The 18,027-nt window shown below is 40.3% G+C and overlaps 1 protein-coding gene across 5 annotated transcripts in view; it reads right to left on the reverse strand.

Moving 5' to 3' along the window:
- Positions 1 to 18,027, reverse strand: part of PTPRZ1 (protein tyrosine phosphatase receptor type Z1) — a 160,444-nt gene that overhangs the window by 65,169 nt on the left and 77,248 nt on the right. For all 5 annotated transcript variants that reach the window (XM_075274198.1, XM_075274202.1, XM_075274201.1 and 2 more), the window contains 6 exons: positions 17,078 to 17,173; positions 13,365 to 13,428; positions 10,423 to 10,580; positions 8,814 to 8,964; positions 2,403 to 2,587; positions 633 to 759 (listed from right to left, as the gene is read on the reverse strand). In XM_075274198.1, the coding sequence (XP_075130299.1) occupies positions 633 to 759; positions 2,403 to 2,587; positions 8,814 to 8,964; positions 10,423 to 10,580; positions 13,365 to 13,428; positions 17,078 to 17,173 (781 nt within the window). The remainder of the gene's footprint in view (positions 1 to 632; positions 760 to 2,402; positions 2,588 to 8,813; positions 8,965 to 10,422; positions 10,581 to 13,364; positions 13,429 to 17,077; positions 17,174 to 18,027) is intronic.

Below are 18,027 nucleotides of genomic sequence, written 5' to 3' on the forward strand. Positions count from 1 at the left end.
GTTTTCCTGTACGGTGAACGTCAAAATCACAAGTGCTAAACAGCCGGGGGTTTTTTCAATACAAGGTGATCTAAGCAATAGACATTCCCCAAAATGGTATAACTAAAAAGTACATCTGGCCCCGCAAAAAAACAAACACTCTATGCGTCCCCGTACAGTTGCAGGGTCACCTGTCAATGTGGCCTTGCAGCTGTTGCAAAACTACAACTTCCATATATTAAATATTTTACAATTTTTTGCTTCAAAATTTTTTTTCCCTATTTTCCTCCTCTAAAACCTAGGTGCGTCTTATAGTCCTAAAAATACGGTAGATTTCTCTTTTGTTCATTCATTTTCAAATCATAGTCCAGCTAATCTGCCCTTGAATTATTTGCATTTTACCCTAGTGTTTATCCCAAGCATTCTGTAAGAATGTTCCAAGCCTCAACTACTCTTTCAGTAATAAAAAAAAAAATCCTGACATTTTAATGAACTATTAACATTAACGACACAATTATTAAAATAAACTATTAACACTTCTATGTTTGAAAGTATTTGTTACTTGGCAGTAATTTTTTTTTTTACACCATCCGAAAACTTTTGCACAGTTCTGTAAACCTCAATATTTAAGGATATATTTAGAAATGTCATACCTGGATTGTCCGCAGTCATATCAAGAACCACCTGATCACTGCGCTTTCCATACAGACCATTGCTGCACAATGCCACAACTTGAAGTACGTAACTTGTGTTGGGCATTAAATTATACAAAATTGCACCCTAAAAGACAAAAATATAATGTAAATTGCTGAACTGAAATTGTAATGGGAATAATTGGGGTCTACTATTATTTCTTGTCATACTGAATCTGCAGTTTAATAGAATAGAATCTTGAAGAATCCCAGTTAGGAAGGGCAATAAAGGAACATTTCTCCTGAAAATTAAATCAAGACAAAGGCGTTAAAAGGGTTTTTCTTTTTTTTTTTTTTAATTATGATCGGTCCTTATGATGGGCATAAATATCTGAACAATGGGGGTGCTGACAGCTAGCTTGTGCGCGGATCAACTGTCTGAAGGTAGATATGCTATTTGTACGTGGTTTTGTGCCCTGTATAGTGGCCGAGTACTGATACTACAGCTCTGCTTTTATTGACTGCAATAACAAAAAAATAAAAAAATAAAATCAGGGTAACCCTATGCTATGAGGAAGGAACGTTTATCGTTCTGAAACACGTAGCCATACCATGTGTCTGCACGATTAATCCACTCCCTGTTACCATGTAACATTTTATCTCTATCAAGAAATAAAGGTTATATTTTATTGAAAATTTGCCGCCTGGTCGACGATGGATTTTTACTATTTTTTAATTACACATTTCTACCGAACGGCGATGTGGAGAAGACATCTAAAGGCTATTATCTTAAGGCTATTCCTATGTGTGATCTACGAAAAAAAAATTGATTTTAATGGTAGAATCCTTTTAATGACATTTGTTTCTTAACCATAAAGGGTTGTTTTATGTTGTTCTAATGTCAACATCAGAATTGGACTGAATATAAGAGAACAACCATTTGTCATTTATAGATTCTCACGCTTCCACAACTGGTTTAGGCTTCAGAAACTGTATGCAAAATTCCAACCTATGTCCTTACCCCAAATGTCTGTGAAAGTAGTAGAATATAAAATCACCAGATAAATGGAACTGCTTTTCAGTCGCAGATCTTTCTTTAAAAAAATCTGATGCATGCGAACACACACAAAAATTGAGATCTATCACCTAAGCAGATGCTGGGAGTAAAGAGATACAGGGTGCAAGATGGATGACACAGTTTCTGAAGTATGGGCGCCATTTATTACAATAGGACCCAAAACACAAGACCATTTATGTGTTATTTCGCTCTCCTCGGCAGATGTACCTCAGAACATCCCAATGCTAGAATGGATGAAGGCGCTAAATTATCAGTATTCTTTACCAAGTTGTGGAGGAACTAAAATAATGTTCAGGTGATATTCAGATGATATTTTCAGGCGACATTTTATTTTATTTTAGCTATTCTTTGCTTCAGGACCATAGGACGATTTTAGTTTTTGCACCACTGCATACTGAAACTCATACATTTGTATTTTTTTTTAGTAAGCATAGACATATGAGGGCTTGTTCTTTGCAGGATGTCTTGCATTTTTATGAGTATTATTTTGGGAGACATTTAACTTATTGAGCAACTTATGAAAGAGAATAGAAAGAAACTGTTTAAACACCATTTGTGTTGCTATATTCAAAGTCCTATAACTTTTCACATTTTCTTTCAATGATGATTTGTTTTATGTGGTAATAAATATATGGCTTAAATGTCTGATTTTTTTTATTCCTGTATCCTTATACATAGAACAAAACAGAAAATAAAAAGTACAGAACAATTACCAAATCCTGGTAGCCATCTGTCAGATAGCCATGTCTAGTTTGGTCTTCTCCTTGTAGCTGTTGGTAGTAGACTACATATCGCTCAATAACTGCTTCATACACAACCCGCGGCCTCTTCCAAGTAATTAAAAGACTTGTGCTGTTCTGGGATTCAGCCTGGACATCTTCAGGTTCTGAGCTACACACTGGAAAAATGTAAAAAGAGTTGTCCGCATTTATTAATAGTTAGACAAAGTAAAGTTACATGGGCAGTCTGAAAAGGCATAAGAAGTAAGACAGTGACTCAAGCATGATAAATGTGCTGTGTAGACTGCCTGTCTAAATGTTTGCACATCCTATTGTTATCTTCTCATGCAGATCATGTCCTTGCCTGGTATCCTGTCCACAATAAGGAAACCTTAAATGTGTTTCTGAAAAGTCAGACCATAGAAAGTTCCTACATTTATGGTCGTATACATTGGCAATCAATGGTTGTCTCTCTAAGGCTGGGTTCACATTTAAACTCTGCTCAGGGTTTCCGTCCCCGAACCTGCATTTTTCGTCCAGAAAACTGTTGAACCCCATCATAGTCTATGGGGTCCACAGGTAACTGCTTTTTAAGTGGGTTAGCTTTCCATTTTTTGGATCCCCAAGCAGACCTGAAGAAATTGAAAGTTGCACGCTAGAGTGAGCCTAGCATAAGATTATTAGAAAAGAAGAAAAACTTTGAAACTCTAAAATGTTTAAGAATATATATTTGTAATAATATTAATGGTATACAAATTTAAATACAGTTATGTTCATGTAAGAACCTCTTTAAGTGACTCATCATTGTACTGTAGCACTAGCATTGGTGGGTATGGAGTAAAATCTCCTATATAGCTCAGCAATCTCTTCCATATAGATGTACTATGAAAACACCATAACCTTTAAAACCTTTCAGCTTTCCCATTTGCAGCTGCTCCATTTAGTAACTGTACACTGACAAACTGCTACTTTTAAGATTGAAAACTAAAGTATTACCTGGATAGATATGTGAAGCAACCAGTGTATTATAAATCTCAGTACAGAAAGCAGGGGAGAAGGATTTAGGATAGGCATGCTCTTAGACATCATGAAAATACAATCAGACTTAGTGGAGTGAGAGGGGCCCGTGACCCCCATCCCCTCCCCACCCGAAGACTCACAAGTGTGACTGCTGCGACCCCTATAGCTACAATAGTGATTGGCAGTCAAACCTTTTTCTGAAAAGAGAGAACCTGAAATATGGCAGATGGAACTGATGAGGCTTCTTTTATATTTATTTGTAGAAGTGGAATAATGATAAATACTAATTGCGTAACCAGATAAATTAATGCACGCTCATCTTGGATTACTAAACGTAGCATCAGATCCTCTGGCACCAACATGGTTAATAGTAATATAGGAAATAAATAACTATAGTAAAAATTCAGTTTGAGAAAGTCTGCCAGCAATCTATTTCTGTACAGTAGAGGGAGCTGTATACTAAGAGATGGCTTTAGGAATAATGATGTATATGCCTCAAATTGTGTCTACAGATTACCACAAAGTGACTATAGCTGCATACATTAGTATTGTTACCATTATTTAGGTTTACTGCCTAACAAAGGCAACAGACTTGACCTTGTCCTTCCATAGTAAGGTCTGTTTATTGTACTCTATCAATGTGAATATAGAAACATAGAACAATGCTTACAATGTAAAAATCCTTTTTTCACTTAAATTTATACTATTAATATTAAAATATTAATTTTAATATTTAAAAGTCTTTATAAAAGTTGAATTTGATAAATCTGATGGACAGACATCTAGACAGAATAACCATTCCCTATCTGCAAAAAGTTGTAAATTCCTTTTTTTTTTTTTTGCTGCGGAAAATACCGAGGCAGAAATGCACTGTGTTGTCACAGAAAGTCCACAGAGCTTTCTGCTTCTATTGTACCTATATAGAACACTCCAGTGTTTCCATAGGTATAATGGACATGCTGCGATTTACAAAAACTCAAGTATGGATATTTTTCTGCAATGCGTAGATGGGATTAGCTGGAATCCCATCCACTTTGTAGATATTGTAAAATGTAGCATTTTTTGCAGGACCAAAACGCTGCGTTTTCTTAACGTGGGGCCTCAATGTATGATTATGGTGATTGGTATTGCCTATTTGATAAAAAGGTATGGTTGCGTCTTAAACATGAATTTAATAAGTAAATTCCTTGCTCTAATAATGCACAGCAACTTTTATAACAAAGTAGAAAATGTAATGCTATGTGATATCTACACTCTCCGGCCACTTTATTAGGTACACCTGTCCAACTGCTCGTTAAGACTTAATTTCTAATCAGCCAATCACATGGCGGCAACTCAGTGCATTTAGGCATGTAGACATGGTCAAGACAATCTCCTGCAGTTCAAACCGAGCATCAGTATGGGGAAGAAAGGTGATTTGAGTGCCTTTGAACGTGGCATGGTTGTTGGTGCCAGAAGGGCTGGTCTGAGTATTTCAGAAACTGCTGATCTACTGGGATTTTCACGCACAACCATCTCTAGGGTTTACAGAGAATGGTCCGAAAAAGAAAAAACATCCAGTGAGCGGCAGTTCTGTGGGCGGAAATGCGTTGTTGATGCCAGAGGTCAGAGGAGAATGGCCAGACTGGTCCGAGCTGATAGAAAGGCAACAGTGACTCAAATAGCCACCCGTTACAACCAAGGTAGCCAGAAGAGCATCTCTGAACGCACAATACGTCGAACTTTGAGGCAGATGGGCTACAGCAGCAGAAGACCACACCGGGTGCCACTCCTTTCAGCTAAGAACAGGAAACTGAGGCTACAATTTGCACAAGCTCATCGAAATTGGACAATTGAAGATTGGAAAAACGTTGCCTGGTCTGATGAGTCTCGATTTCTGCTGCGACATTCGGATGGTAGGGTCAGAATTTGGTGTCAACAACATGAAAGCATGGATCCATCCTGCCTTGTATCAACGGTTCAGGCTGGTGGTGGTGGTGTCATGGTATGGGGAATATTTTCTTGGCACTCTTTGGGCCCCTTGGTACCAATTGAGCATCGTTGCAACGCCAAAGCCTACCTGAGTATTGTTGCTGACCATGTCCATCCCTTTATGACCACAATGTACCCATCATGTCAATATGGACCAAAATCTCTGAGGAATGCTTCCAGCACCTTGTTGAATCTATGCCACGAAGAATTGAGGCAGTTCTGAAGGCAAAAGGGGGTCCAACCCGTTACTAGCATGGTGTACCTAATAAAGTGGCCAGTGAGTGTATATTATAAAAATGAATTTCTGTCTGTCTGTCTGTACTCTAATGCGAACTAAATGACTGGACCGATCTTCACCAAATTTGGTACAGAGATACTTCAGATATCCGGGAAGGTTTAAGACGAGACTCCAACTCGCTCGGACGTACCGTTGCTGAGATACAGCATTTCAAACACAGTGCCCTGCAAGACTTTCACTCATATTCCAACTGCAATACACACGGTCACTCCACATGCACAATACAACACTGATATCCAAACTGAGATACACGCATCAGAGGATTAGATACACAGATCAGGACACAGTATCACACGCCAGTGGATTAGATACACGGGTCTGCACACAGTCCCACAAACCAGAGAATTAAATACGCGCTTCTGCACACAGTTCCACACACTGAAGGATTTGATATGTACGTCTGCACACGGTTCCACATACCGAAGGATTAGATACAGGCGTCTACACACAGTTCCACACTCCAGAGGATTAGATACGCGCGTCTGCACACAGTTGTACACGCCATAGGATTAGATACACGCGTCTTCACACAGTACCACATGCAGTAGGATTAGATACGTGCGTCTACACACAGTTCCACACGCCGAAGGATTAGATACGCGCCTCTTCACACAATACCACACAGGGGAAGATTAGATACGTGTGTGTGCACACAGTACCACACTTTGGAGGATTAGATACATGCCTCTGCACACAGTACCACAAGCCAGAGAATTAGATACGCGTCTCAGAACACAGTACCACATGGGGGAGGAATAGATATACGCGTCTACACACAGTACCACATGCCATAGGATTATAAACGCGCGTCTGCACACAGTACCACATGCTGGGGGATTGGATACATGCATCTACACACAGTTCCACACACTGTAGGATTAGATACGCACCTCTTCACACAATACCACACAGGGGAGGATTAGATACACGTGTCTTCATACAGTTGTACACGCCATAGGGTTAGATACACGCGTCTTCACACAGTACCACATGCAGTAAGATTAGATACGCGCGTCTACACACAGTACCACATGGGGGAGGATTAGATACGCGCGTCTGCACACAGTACCACATGCCGTAGAATTAGATACGCGCGTCTACACACAGTTCCACACTCCAGAGGATTAGATACGCGCGTCTGCACACAGTTGTACACGCCATAGGATTAGATACACACGTCTGCACAGAATACCACATGCCGTAGGATTAGATACACACGTCTACACACAGTTCCACACTCCAAAGGATTAGATACGCACGTCTGCACACAGTTGTACACGCCATAGAATTAGATACACGCGTCTGCACACAGTACCACATGCAGTAGGATTAGATACGCGCCTCTTCACACAGTACCACACAGGGGAGGATTAGATACGTGTGTGCACACAGTATCACACTTTGGAGGATTAGATACATGCCTCTGCACACAGTACCACAAGCCAGAGAATTAGATACGCGTCTCAGCACACAGTATCACACGGGGGAGGATTAGATACGCGCGTCTGCACACAGTACCACAAGCCAGAGAATTAGATACGCGCGTCTACACACAGTACCACATGCCGGGGGATTGGACACGCGCGTCTACACACAGTTCCACACGCCGTAGGATTAGATACGCGCCTCTTCACACAATACCACACAGGGGAGGATTAGATACGTGCATCTGAACACAGTACCACACAGGGGAGGATTAGATACAGGCCTCTGCATACAGTACCACAGGCCAGAGAATTAGATACGCGTCTCAGCACACAGTTCCACATGGGGGAGGATTAGATATGCGCATCTGCACACAGTACCACACGCCAGAGTCATTAGATACGCGCGTCTGCACAGTTTCACTTACTGGAGGATTAGATACGCGCCTCTTCACACAATATCACATGGGGAGGATTAGATATGTGCATCTGCACAAAGTACCACACCAACAAGGATTAGACACGTGCATCTAAACACAGTACTACACGGGGAAGGATTAGATACAGCTTTACTCCAGGTATCCATAACAACTGATCACAGGTTTTTCACTGACATCCAAAATGAGATACACATAATCACATTACGCTTATGGACATACACAGAAACCACATACAAAATACACCAGTGCAAAATTGGACAATTCTTATGGGGCCAGTACACAAACATAAAATGTAATATACCCGTGCGAAGCCGGGTCCTCCCTCTAGTATCTTATAAATATCAAGATGTACCTAAGTGCAAAATCTGTAAAAGGGCTCCCATACATGTCAAGTTATGTTTTCATTCACACAAGATCTGAATAATCTGTATTCAGTATTTCAACATGGGCTTTCTGTATTTATGTTATATGTTGAATATGGACAGAAAAACTAATATGGCGAAATGCTAACGAGAAAAATCTATGCAATATAAAAACAATTTGGGTCAATAAGCTATCTAACTTTCTTTCTAATAGAAAACAGGCTATGATATTCTCCCTAGCAACCCTCTAAGACTAGGTTCACAAATGCCTCAGAGTTTCCATATTGACTGCATTGTTTTCTCTGCCGTATAAAAATATCTTTTTATAACTTCAGTATAAAAATGACAGGGAGACTAGACAGGGAGTCGGCAGACCCCATCATAATCTACGGGTAATTGCTGTTCTAGCGGAAGGGCACTCCATTGTTCAGGTCCCCCGGTGGACCCGAAAGACAGAGAGAACCTGGTGCAAGTGTGAACCTAGCCTAACTGTGTGGTTACTAAGGAAAGTCTGTACACAGTTATATTGTAAATATGCAGAGCTGAAGCATTTACCAAAGGGAAAGCAAAAAAAAATTGTTCAATGCTCAATTTTTTGTTTTTGCAATTCAGAGTCACAGGTCACTATAGTAGCAACCTCAGGGTCATAATGTGTCTCCATTTATTTACATTACTTCATGTGTTGTAAGGAACATGGTGATATATGGGTGACCCCAGCCTTATCAGCTCTGCAGACCAGACTTTCACTACAGTACATGGAGTGAGAACATCATTAGATGATAGTTAGGAAACCTATCGTGATGTGGTATTTCGTAGTACTATGGCAGGCCCCATGAAACACCATACAGTACAAGTCAAGCACTAGGAAACAATTCAACAAGTGTGAGGACCTGGCTCGAGTATTTCCTCTGTTCCAGTATAGGATGAGAAGACTTGTCCAGAGAACTTGTAGTGCTGCTGCCTGAAGTTGTTCTGTAAATAGTCCATCACCATGACATATCCGGACTGCTGCATTGTGAGGATCTCACAGAAATATTCCAACTGTCAGTAAGGAAGAGAAAAAGCAACCATTAATGTACGTATTACTATCCCGTATTGCCACAGTAACACAATCATATCTCTATATAATGTATAGAATGTCACAGACAAGCAAAGCCTCTCAATAAAGAAGGAAAGGATTAACCAAAATGCTGAAAAGTACCCTTGAGATTAGCCATTTCCTATTGAAAGGGAAGGATCAGCTCTTACTGTGAGGACAGCGGGATGTATAGGGAGGTCTCGCTGAACACAGTAGTAAGATACATTTTGACAATGAATGCGGTTTTTACATTCAGCACCACAATGTGGTTTTCCTACGGAGGGATTCTGGGAATATGTCCTAGAACTGCTCATAAATATGTAGAGGGGTCAAGCAGAAGGAGAACATTCAGAGTAAACCTTTCCTGCTGCATTCAGAGGAGGGAAGAATAATGCTGCATGAAAGTATGATTCGTACTAGTATGGCAGTCCTAGGTACGTACTGTGCTGGGATTTACACATAACTCACTATATCTAAATGGACAAAAACACGGACCTAAGTGGAAGCTCATCGACATCACACCACAAATGTCTGTAGAGTTGCATATTTTTTACTTTTATGTTGGAATGTGATGACAAAGGACTATAGCTCAAAATCAGCATGAGAGCACATTTTGCAATACATGGACTGCCCCATCTTAGACCAAATTCCTCTCTAGATATATTGGTCCACATTTTTTCCATTATAGATTATATTACATTATGATTACAATATTTCACTACTCCCATAAAACTACAATAAGCATAACTGCATGTGTACATGTCCTCCTATCAGCTCATCTATTCCTTTATGGGGTGCCACACACAGAGACACCCATTCTGTCAAAATATGGGGATGGCAGAAATGGCTACACTGCAACCCTTAGCATTTCTTGTCACCACTCTTCATGCTGACATGGAAAATGTCTCTAGTTTAGGGAGAATACTGTGAGACATGGTACTAAATGCACATAAGATGACAACGCTAGATTTACTCTAGCGTTCGAGTTTCTGTTCTTCGGGTCTGTTTGGGGACCCAAAAAAGGGACAGCTAACCCACTAAAAAAAGAGGTTACCTATGGAAATCTGAAGACCCATAGACTACAATGGGTCCGTCTGGTTTCCACCCAAAAAACGTGGAAAAATTATAAAAGGTAATTCCAGTTACAAAGCATTTGAAAAAACTGCTATTCAATGGATGCCTCATTGTTTGAAATGGTTTCTACATTTTTAGCTACAGAAGTCAATAAGCAACAAAAAAAAACTAAGAGTTTATTGCCCCATAGTGAAATGTAGCGAGGGTGATGTTTTTTAATAAAGTTGAGGAATTAGCCCTATACAACTAATGAGTGATAAATCTTGCTACCTGTAGCCACCAATATAGGGACAACCCCTTTAAGGTAAATTTTGCGAATAAGACAAAAGTTCCTCATGTCTCCTTACCTGATTTTCAGAAATTGTTACTGTGTCCTTAAATACAATCCACTCTACGGTTTCTGTGCATGGGGGTGTTGTCAGTGACCCATTGTATGTGTAGTATTTGTCTGTGTAGTTTGGCAGGAGGTCCAGCAAAACAAATGGCTCTAATTCATCCTTCTTACCTGTATTGAAAAAGAGTTAGTAAATTGTTAATTTTAAGACTCTAAAACAAGGGTGTCCAAACTGTTTCCAAGGCGTTCTAGATCTGATGAGTTGAAAATGTGTCGTGGCCAACCATTCAGCCTGACATGGGTCCCATGTAGCGTAAATGTTGTGTCAAAAAACGTGGCGTTTTGCAGCACCTGCAAGGTGGATGGGATTATGGCTAGTCCCATCCATGCATTGCAGAAGAATATCCACAGCAGAAATGCTGCAATTTCAAAAACCGTTACAATTTTGTATATCGTAGCATGTCAATAATACCTACGGAAACACTGGCAGTTTCAGTATAGGTGTGATTAAAGCAGAAAGTCTGTAAACGAAAACTCTGTGGATTTTCTTTGAAAAGTGCTCCAGGAAAAAACGTGACATGTTTCCATCATGGTTTTTCCCACAGTGTTTTTGGCTGCAGTTTCCCATGCAGTTCCCAGGCCTTAGCTATAACCATTAATAAAAACCTTATTCGTCCTCATAGACGTGCAGTATTATATACCGCTGGAAAGCTGACAGTGCGCTGAATTCAGCAAACTATCCAATTTCTAGCGGTATATAATAGTACACATCTATGTGGATAGGAAAGATCCTCTTTAACATTAAATGTAAATGAACAATTTTATTATTTTTTATTGGAAATGGCATACTTTTAATTTCTCCACACAAAATAATGGCCCCCATCTCTGGTCCCTATACACACAGTATGGGGGACCAGTGAAGAGGCCACTGTGTATGTGTGGGTGTGTGTGTGAGTGTGTGTGGGTGTGTGTATGTGAAGGGGGTTGTGACCAATGAAATGGCCACTGTTTGGGCCATACAATGACCCTTTACTGGTTCCCCCATAGCAGTAGTAGAGCAGTACTTCGCTGTCTGCTCCCAGGCCCTGCTTTGTCTCCCTGTTCCAGGAACACTGTTTGACATCATGTGCGCCCGAAGGAGGAAGACATAGGGCATGTCGAAGAGCAGACAGGCGAGTATTGGTATTTAGCTTATAGGCCACAGGCCTCCCTCTTTAGCCTTTAATGGGACCTGTGCGCTTCACATCAGGTCACAATGATGTAATGTGTGGCTCATGGGTGCCCCCTGGTGGATGAAGAGGAAAGAGGGGGCCGCATTCCACTTTCCTATTAAAAACGCAGTGGGGATCCAGTAGGGCCCTCTAAAGGCATCAGTGCCAGCGGTCCGGGTAAAATTTGAACACAGGCCACATTTGGCCTGCAGGCCAGACTATGGACATGCCTGCTCTAAGATGTCTAGACCACAAAATATAAACAAAAATTTAAATCATATTTTGATTTATCATAAGAACGCAATAGAATAGAAACCATCCATGAGGGCTTATTTTTCCTGAGGAAGATTTGCCTCCACTACACTAAGCAATGTAAAGCAACTATATGAGCATAAAATATGGATTTTTTCCCATCTCATCATCCTATTCCCTATTGACAATGTAAGGGATAAATTGACATCGTTTCAATAGGAGTTCCGGAAATCCTTGAGTGCTGGACTCTGAAGTTGATAAGATGGGAAAATAAGTGAGTGCTATCTATAGGTATGTACAAATTATATGCTCACCAAACCTGTATATGGTGCGATGGGAGAGAGGTCTTTCAATTCAAATAGCACTACCTCTTTGGGGGTCCACTTTCTAGCTGTACCACTCTTTATTTTGCTGTGTATCACACCAAGAAACACTCACCATAATCCATTTCAGATGGTACTATAATCCTGTTCGATTAGCTACCATTTTCCTACAATGTTCACCCCCTTGCTGGTGTGGCTGTGGTCAGAGGGGCTTACTGAAACAAATATTGTGGGATGGGACTGACCCTTGATTCGGTCCCTGTGGCTAGCTGCAGAGTCATTCCTAGCCTGTCTTATTTACCCTCCAATCTCCCTTCCTCTACAATCTGACCTTTAGTTGCTTGATCTTCAAGACTGACCTAAGCAGCAGAGAACAATGGTAGCCCAACTTCTGATGTCAACTAAATTGGTTACTTGCATGTATTGTAAGCAACCCACACAACCTCACATTCAGGAAGTTATAGGTATCATGAATTCCACTAGCGCATGTGAAAAAAATAATTTCTTACCACGGAGGCCATTATACCCACTTTAAACTAACCTGGACCTTGTGGATATCCATCTATCTTGAATAGATATGATCATTTGTATACCACATATGCTAGAAAGGGTTTGAGCCACCACTGCTCTCTGCTAGTTTCTTTTGCATGAGATTGTTCTGCTGATCCTTTTCGCTTTCAGGCTACGCAGGACTTTGCGGTTTCTGGATTCTCTGATTATGTCTATTGTCTATCAATGTATCTTTTGACTCCTGACCTATGTGATTGTAACATATTTTTGTGGGGACACCCACAAAATTTGTATGGTTTCTTTATTTTAAAAAAATCTAATAAAACCCTTGAACAGAAAAAAAAAGTGCTGACTTTGTACACATGGGCATTAGTGTGTACTAGTGTACAATGTCACCTTCATCAGGTGAACAACAGTTAATCAAAAGTGATGGATCTTTATATAACATACTAGAAATATGGGGTTTGCTTACTATCACACATTAGTGTTTTATTTGATACTACACACATAGAATATAAAAGTGAACAAAAAGGTGACTATTGCAAAAATAAATCAAACAAAAAGGAGACTACTGTAAAAAAAAAAAAAAAAAAAAAAAAAAAGATCAAATAAAAGATGACTACTTGAAAAATAGATCTAGAAAGCGAAAACAGACTCACCAAATCGATGGACGCTATCAACTCCATTGATGATTGCATTATAATTTGCGTTCTCTTCACCAATCTGCAATAAAATAAATCCCATTATATGACAGACATCAGTGACACTAATGGGATAGTTCATCAGTTCTATTGAACGTACACATGTTCATTTAGTTATTTCCATGACAGAGCCCAGTGTGATCTGTAATCCATGACATACTTCGGTAAGTGCAGTTGTGCCTATCCTGCTTTACCTATAAAAGTATATTTCACATAAAATGTGTTTCTGTGTGACCGGAAGAAATAAGAGGACCATGAGCGATCCCTTGTAACTTCTCTATCCAATGACCAAAACATTAGTAATAAAAAATAAAGACAAAAAAAACTTAGTGGGATATGTAGGTCCTACTGATAAATGAATTCATTCCACACAAATTAAATTTGTGCTCAGTTTTCCCAAAAATTTCATATTCCAGAAAGTCCAAAGCTTTCAAGATTAGTTTATGACTGTTCTGACTATTGCTCAAGATTTACCTAATATGTTGGTAGTTAAATAGCTGGACGCCCTTTAATTCTCAGTCATTGTCCTGCTTTCAGAGACAGAATAACCTCTAAACCAGTCAATGACTGTGAACAGTCATTGGCTGGTTTATATCACTTGTAGTCCAGGCTTTTTTGTGGTCATTGACTACGAGTACCCGGACCACATGTAACCAGACAATGACAGCTGTATCCTGACATTGACTGGTTAGATCAACAGGGAGAAAAAAAAATCTCAGACGGAAGGCAGCAATGAACATTAACAATGGTAGTGTGAACCCAGCCTGAGTACTAGGAAAGATGTAATAGAGCTGTGATTGTAACAAGTACCACAACATGGCATGCCACGGGAAACAATCAATTTGACAATTGACAGGGTCAGTGATTGTTCTGATGTTCACTATGGCATACATTCTATTTGGCACACCGAAAGAATAGTTAGCACAAAGTATAACATCTTCTGACACACTACTTAGATATCGAGGTGTCATCTGCTGCTGATTTGCCTACGCATTGCCATGGAAACAATAAAAAAAATTCTGCTCACAAATACTGCAGTTTATTGTCTTATTATCTATAATCTCAAATAATTTCAGGGATCAAGGATTGTTCTACTAAAGCCAGAGACAGCTTCAATAGTTTTCATCAGTTACATAGTCCTATTTAGTATAAATGCTTCATAAAAAATGTTGTACGTGGTCTAACTAGTTTCTGCATTTTATTAAAACACCTTATAAATCCTTCATCTTTAGGAGATTGCCTTTTATAGGGAGTCTGTCATCAGAACAGTCTATATTGAGCTACATATAAGCACAGTCAGATTACTGGGGTTTACATGAATAAAATGGATTTTCTTTTGCTTCACGAGCATTGCCTCTATGGCTGAAATATTAACTTTCAGCTGACACCCTATTGAGCTGTTTGGTGAAGCAAGGACGTCACCGTTGTTCTCATCGCACTGAAGAGCACCTCCCTGCTTTGATAGACAGGGCCAGGCTATGTACATGCCAGTCATAGCAGGGAGGGAGGGAATGGGAGTTGGAAAAGCTCTTTGGTTTGATGAAAGCAATGGTGACTTCCTTATTGCACCAAACAAATCATTAGCATGTCAGTAAATGAAAAGCTAATACTTCAGCAATGACGGCACTGGTCGGGAACAAGAGAAAATCTTTTTAGTTCTGTGAGCCCCAGCTACCTTGTGCTTCAAGTACAATAGGGATTGTTCTGGTGAGTCTCCCTATAAAGGGGTTGTCCTATCAGAACAAGTCCTGTCTATAGGTCCTACTACAGCAGTGATTTTCAACCAGTGTGCACACATGGTCGGGTGTGCCGCGGGGAAAGTTCCCCAAACGCATGCCAAGATTGGCACGGGAGACCTATTTTGCTGGCACAGCAGCCAGTCCCCGACGTTCGTGTACTTGTAAATGTAGATGGAGCGTCCGTTCACTGCTCTGCTAGAGCTGAGGTGTAGGACACGCCCCCTTCTCTCCCTGCCCACCAATCAGAGGTGAGCCTCTCACTGCACAGGATAAGAGCTCCTTGGACCTGCTGCTACACGTGAGGAGGAGCTCCTGCCATCTGCAGCCCTGAATAGGAGAGGAGGAGAGGAAGCTGAACAAAGTGAAAGTAAAAAAAACCACCAGGTTAGTAACTATTCTTATGAATGTCAGGCATTTGGGGTTATTGCTTTAGTTTTAGTAACTCCATGTGCCTAACATTAATAGCAATTAACCCCATCATGTCCCTCATATTAACCCCTGTGTGGCTCACATAAGAGTTAATAACATGTGTGACATATGGGGTACTATATAATGAAGATATTTACTTAATTATTACCTCCATATGTCTCACATATCAGTATCCCTTATATAAAGCACACAGGGGGTTAATGTGAGGGACATGATGGGGTTCACTGCTATTAATATGAGGCACATTGAGTTGTAACCTGTAATATACATGACCAGACTTTTTATACACAACTGTGGATAAAAGTACAGACCTATACATTTCTAAGGACCCATATATACAGCCATTCTTTTTGTGGCTGTGCATCTGGGCCAAATTGAAGAGCTGAAAGTTATAGAGCAGGTCCTATATCTGTCCTATACGTACCCTATATCTGTCCTATACTTACCCTATATCTGTCCTATATATACCCTATATCTGTCTGCATTTGTAGCCCTGTCAATTAATTTTTAATGTTTATATCAGTGAAAACCACATGCGTGCCACTTGTATGCAGGAGGCGTAAGGCTGAGGCCCCACGTTGCATAAACGCAGCGTTTTTGTTGCAGATTTTGCTGCAGTTTATTTTAACCAAAGAATCAACCATTTAGAACCTGTATTATTAACTATATGTATAATATGTACTGTTTTAGTGTCATTTTGTGCCATTTTGGTTGGTGGTGTGCCCCGGGATTTTTTTAAGTGTAAAAAGTGTGCCGTGGCTCAAAAAAGGTTGAAAATCACTGTACTACAGCATATAATCATCATAGAGGGATTTCTCTGCATTGCATGGGATGTACCTTTATATGCCAGATTACAGAGCTGTAGACAAGCAGTGGCTCCATATGTCTACTGCTTATATGAACAATAATAAAGGCAGATGTATCAGGCATGTTACTGTTCAGTGCTTCAGCTTTGTAGGTTAGACTCACAGAACCAAGACTCCGTAACCCTGTTGAGTATTGAACATCAGCAATACTTAAATGCAAGGTTAAGGCCCCACGTACCAACGCACAGCCAAAAAGTGCTGTGGGAAAAACTGTGGAAATGCATTGCATTTTTTCCCAAAGCACTTTGATGCAGAAAGTCTTTTGTAGACTTTCTGTGAAATGATACCCATAAGGAAAACGTATATAATGGACATGTTGTGAATTACAAAATCACAACGTTTTTTTTTTTTTTTAAATTGCATCATGTCCGCTACGAATATAATTCTGCAGTGTGTGGATGGGATTAGCCAGAATCCCACTTATTTTGCAGGTATTGTAAAACGCTGCGGCTTTCACGCTACATGGGGCCCCAGCCTAAAGGGAAACTTCCACACTCAAGATGTTCCCCATGTTAATTAATATTTGCATGTTAAGATCTTGATGATGATGGCAGAAAATGAATAAATCTTAACAGTAATAATGCAGTCTAAATGTGCTTTTACAAGTCAAAGGCATAAAATAGATAAATCTTCTTACCTTAAATAAAACCGATAAAGCTTTCAGTTTTCCGTTTCCTTTTATTGCATCATCCAAAGTTTCAAACTGGTTATCATTAAAGCAGAGGATTTGCATCTGAAACCAGAGTTGATACTATTAAAGCTAGAAGATAGAAAGCTGCTGCATGTGCTATACATTTTGCATTAGTCACTTTCAGTTCTAATGCCGCAAATATACACTCACTGGCCACTTTATTAGGTACACCTGTCCAACTGCTTGTAAACACTTAATTTCTAATCAGCCAATCACATGGCGGCAACTCAGTGCATTTAGGCATGTAGACATGGTCAAGACAATCTCCAGCAGTTCAAACCGAGCATCAGTATGGGGAAGAAAGGTGATTTGAGTGCCTTTGAACGTGGCATGGTTGTTGGTGCCAGAAGGGCTGGTCTGAGTATTTCAGAAACTGCTGATCTACTGGGATTTTCACGCACAACCATCTCTAGGGTTTACAGAGAATGGTCCGAAAAAGAAAAAACATCCAGTGAGCGGCAGTTCTGTGGGCGGAAATGCGTTGTTGATGCCAGAGGTCAGAGGAGAATGGCCAGACTGGTTCGAGCTGATAGAAAGGCAACAGTGACTCAAATAGCCACCCGTTACAACCAAGGTAGCCAGAAGAGCATCTCTGAACGCACAGTACGTCGAACTTTGAGGCAGATGGGCTACAGCAGCAGAAGACCACACCGGGTGCTACTCCTTTCAGCTAAGAACAGGAAACTGAGGCTATAATTTGCACAAGCTCATCGAAATTGGACAATTGAAGATTGGAAAAACGTTGCCTGGTCTGATGAGTCTCGATTTCTGCTGCGACATTCGGATGGTAGGGTCAGAATTTGGCGTCAACAACATGAAAGCATGGATCCATCCTGCCTTGTATCAACGGTTCAGGCTGGTGGTGGTGGTGTCATGGTGTGGGGAATATTTTCTTG

The sequence above is a fragment of the Leptodactylus fuscus genome, chromosome 5 (genome assembly GCF_031893055.1).
Source record: "Leptodactylus fuscus isolate aLepFus1 chromosome 5, aLepFus1.hap2, whole genome shotgun sequence".
Taxonomy (NCBI): domain Eukaryota; kingdom Metazoa; phylum Chordata; class Amphibia; order Anura; family Leptodactylidae; genus Leptodactylus; species Leptodactylus fuscus.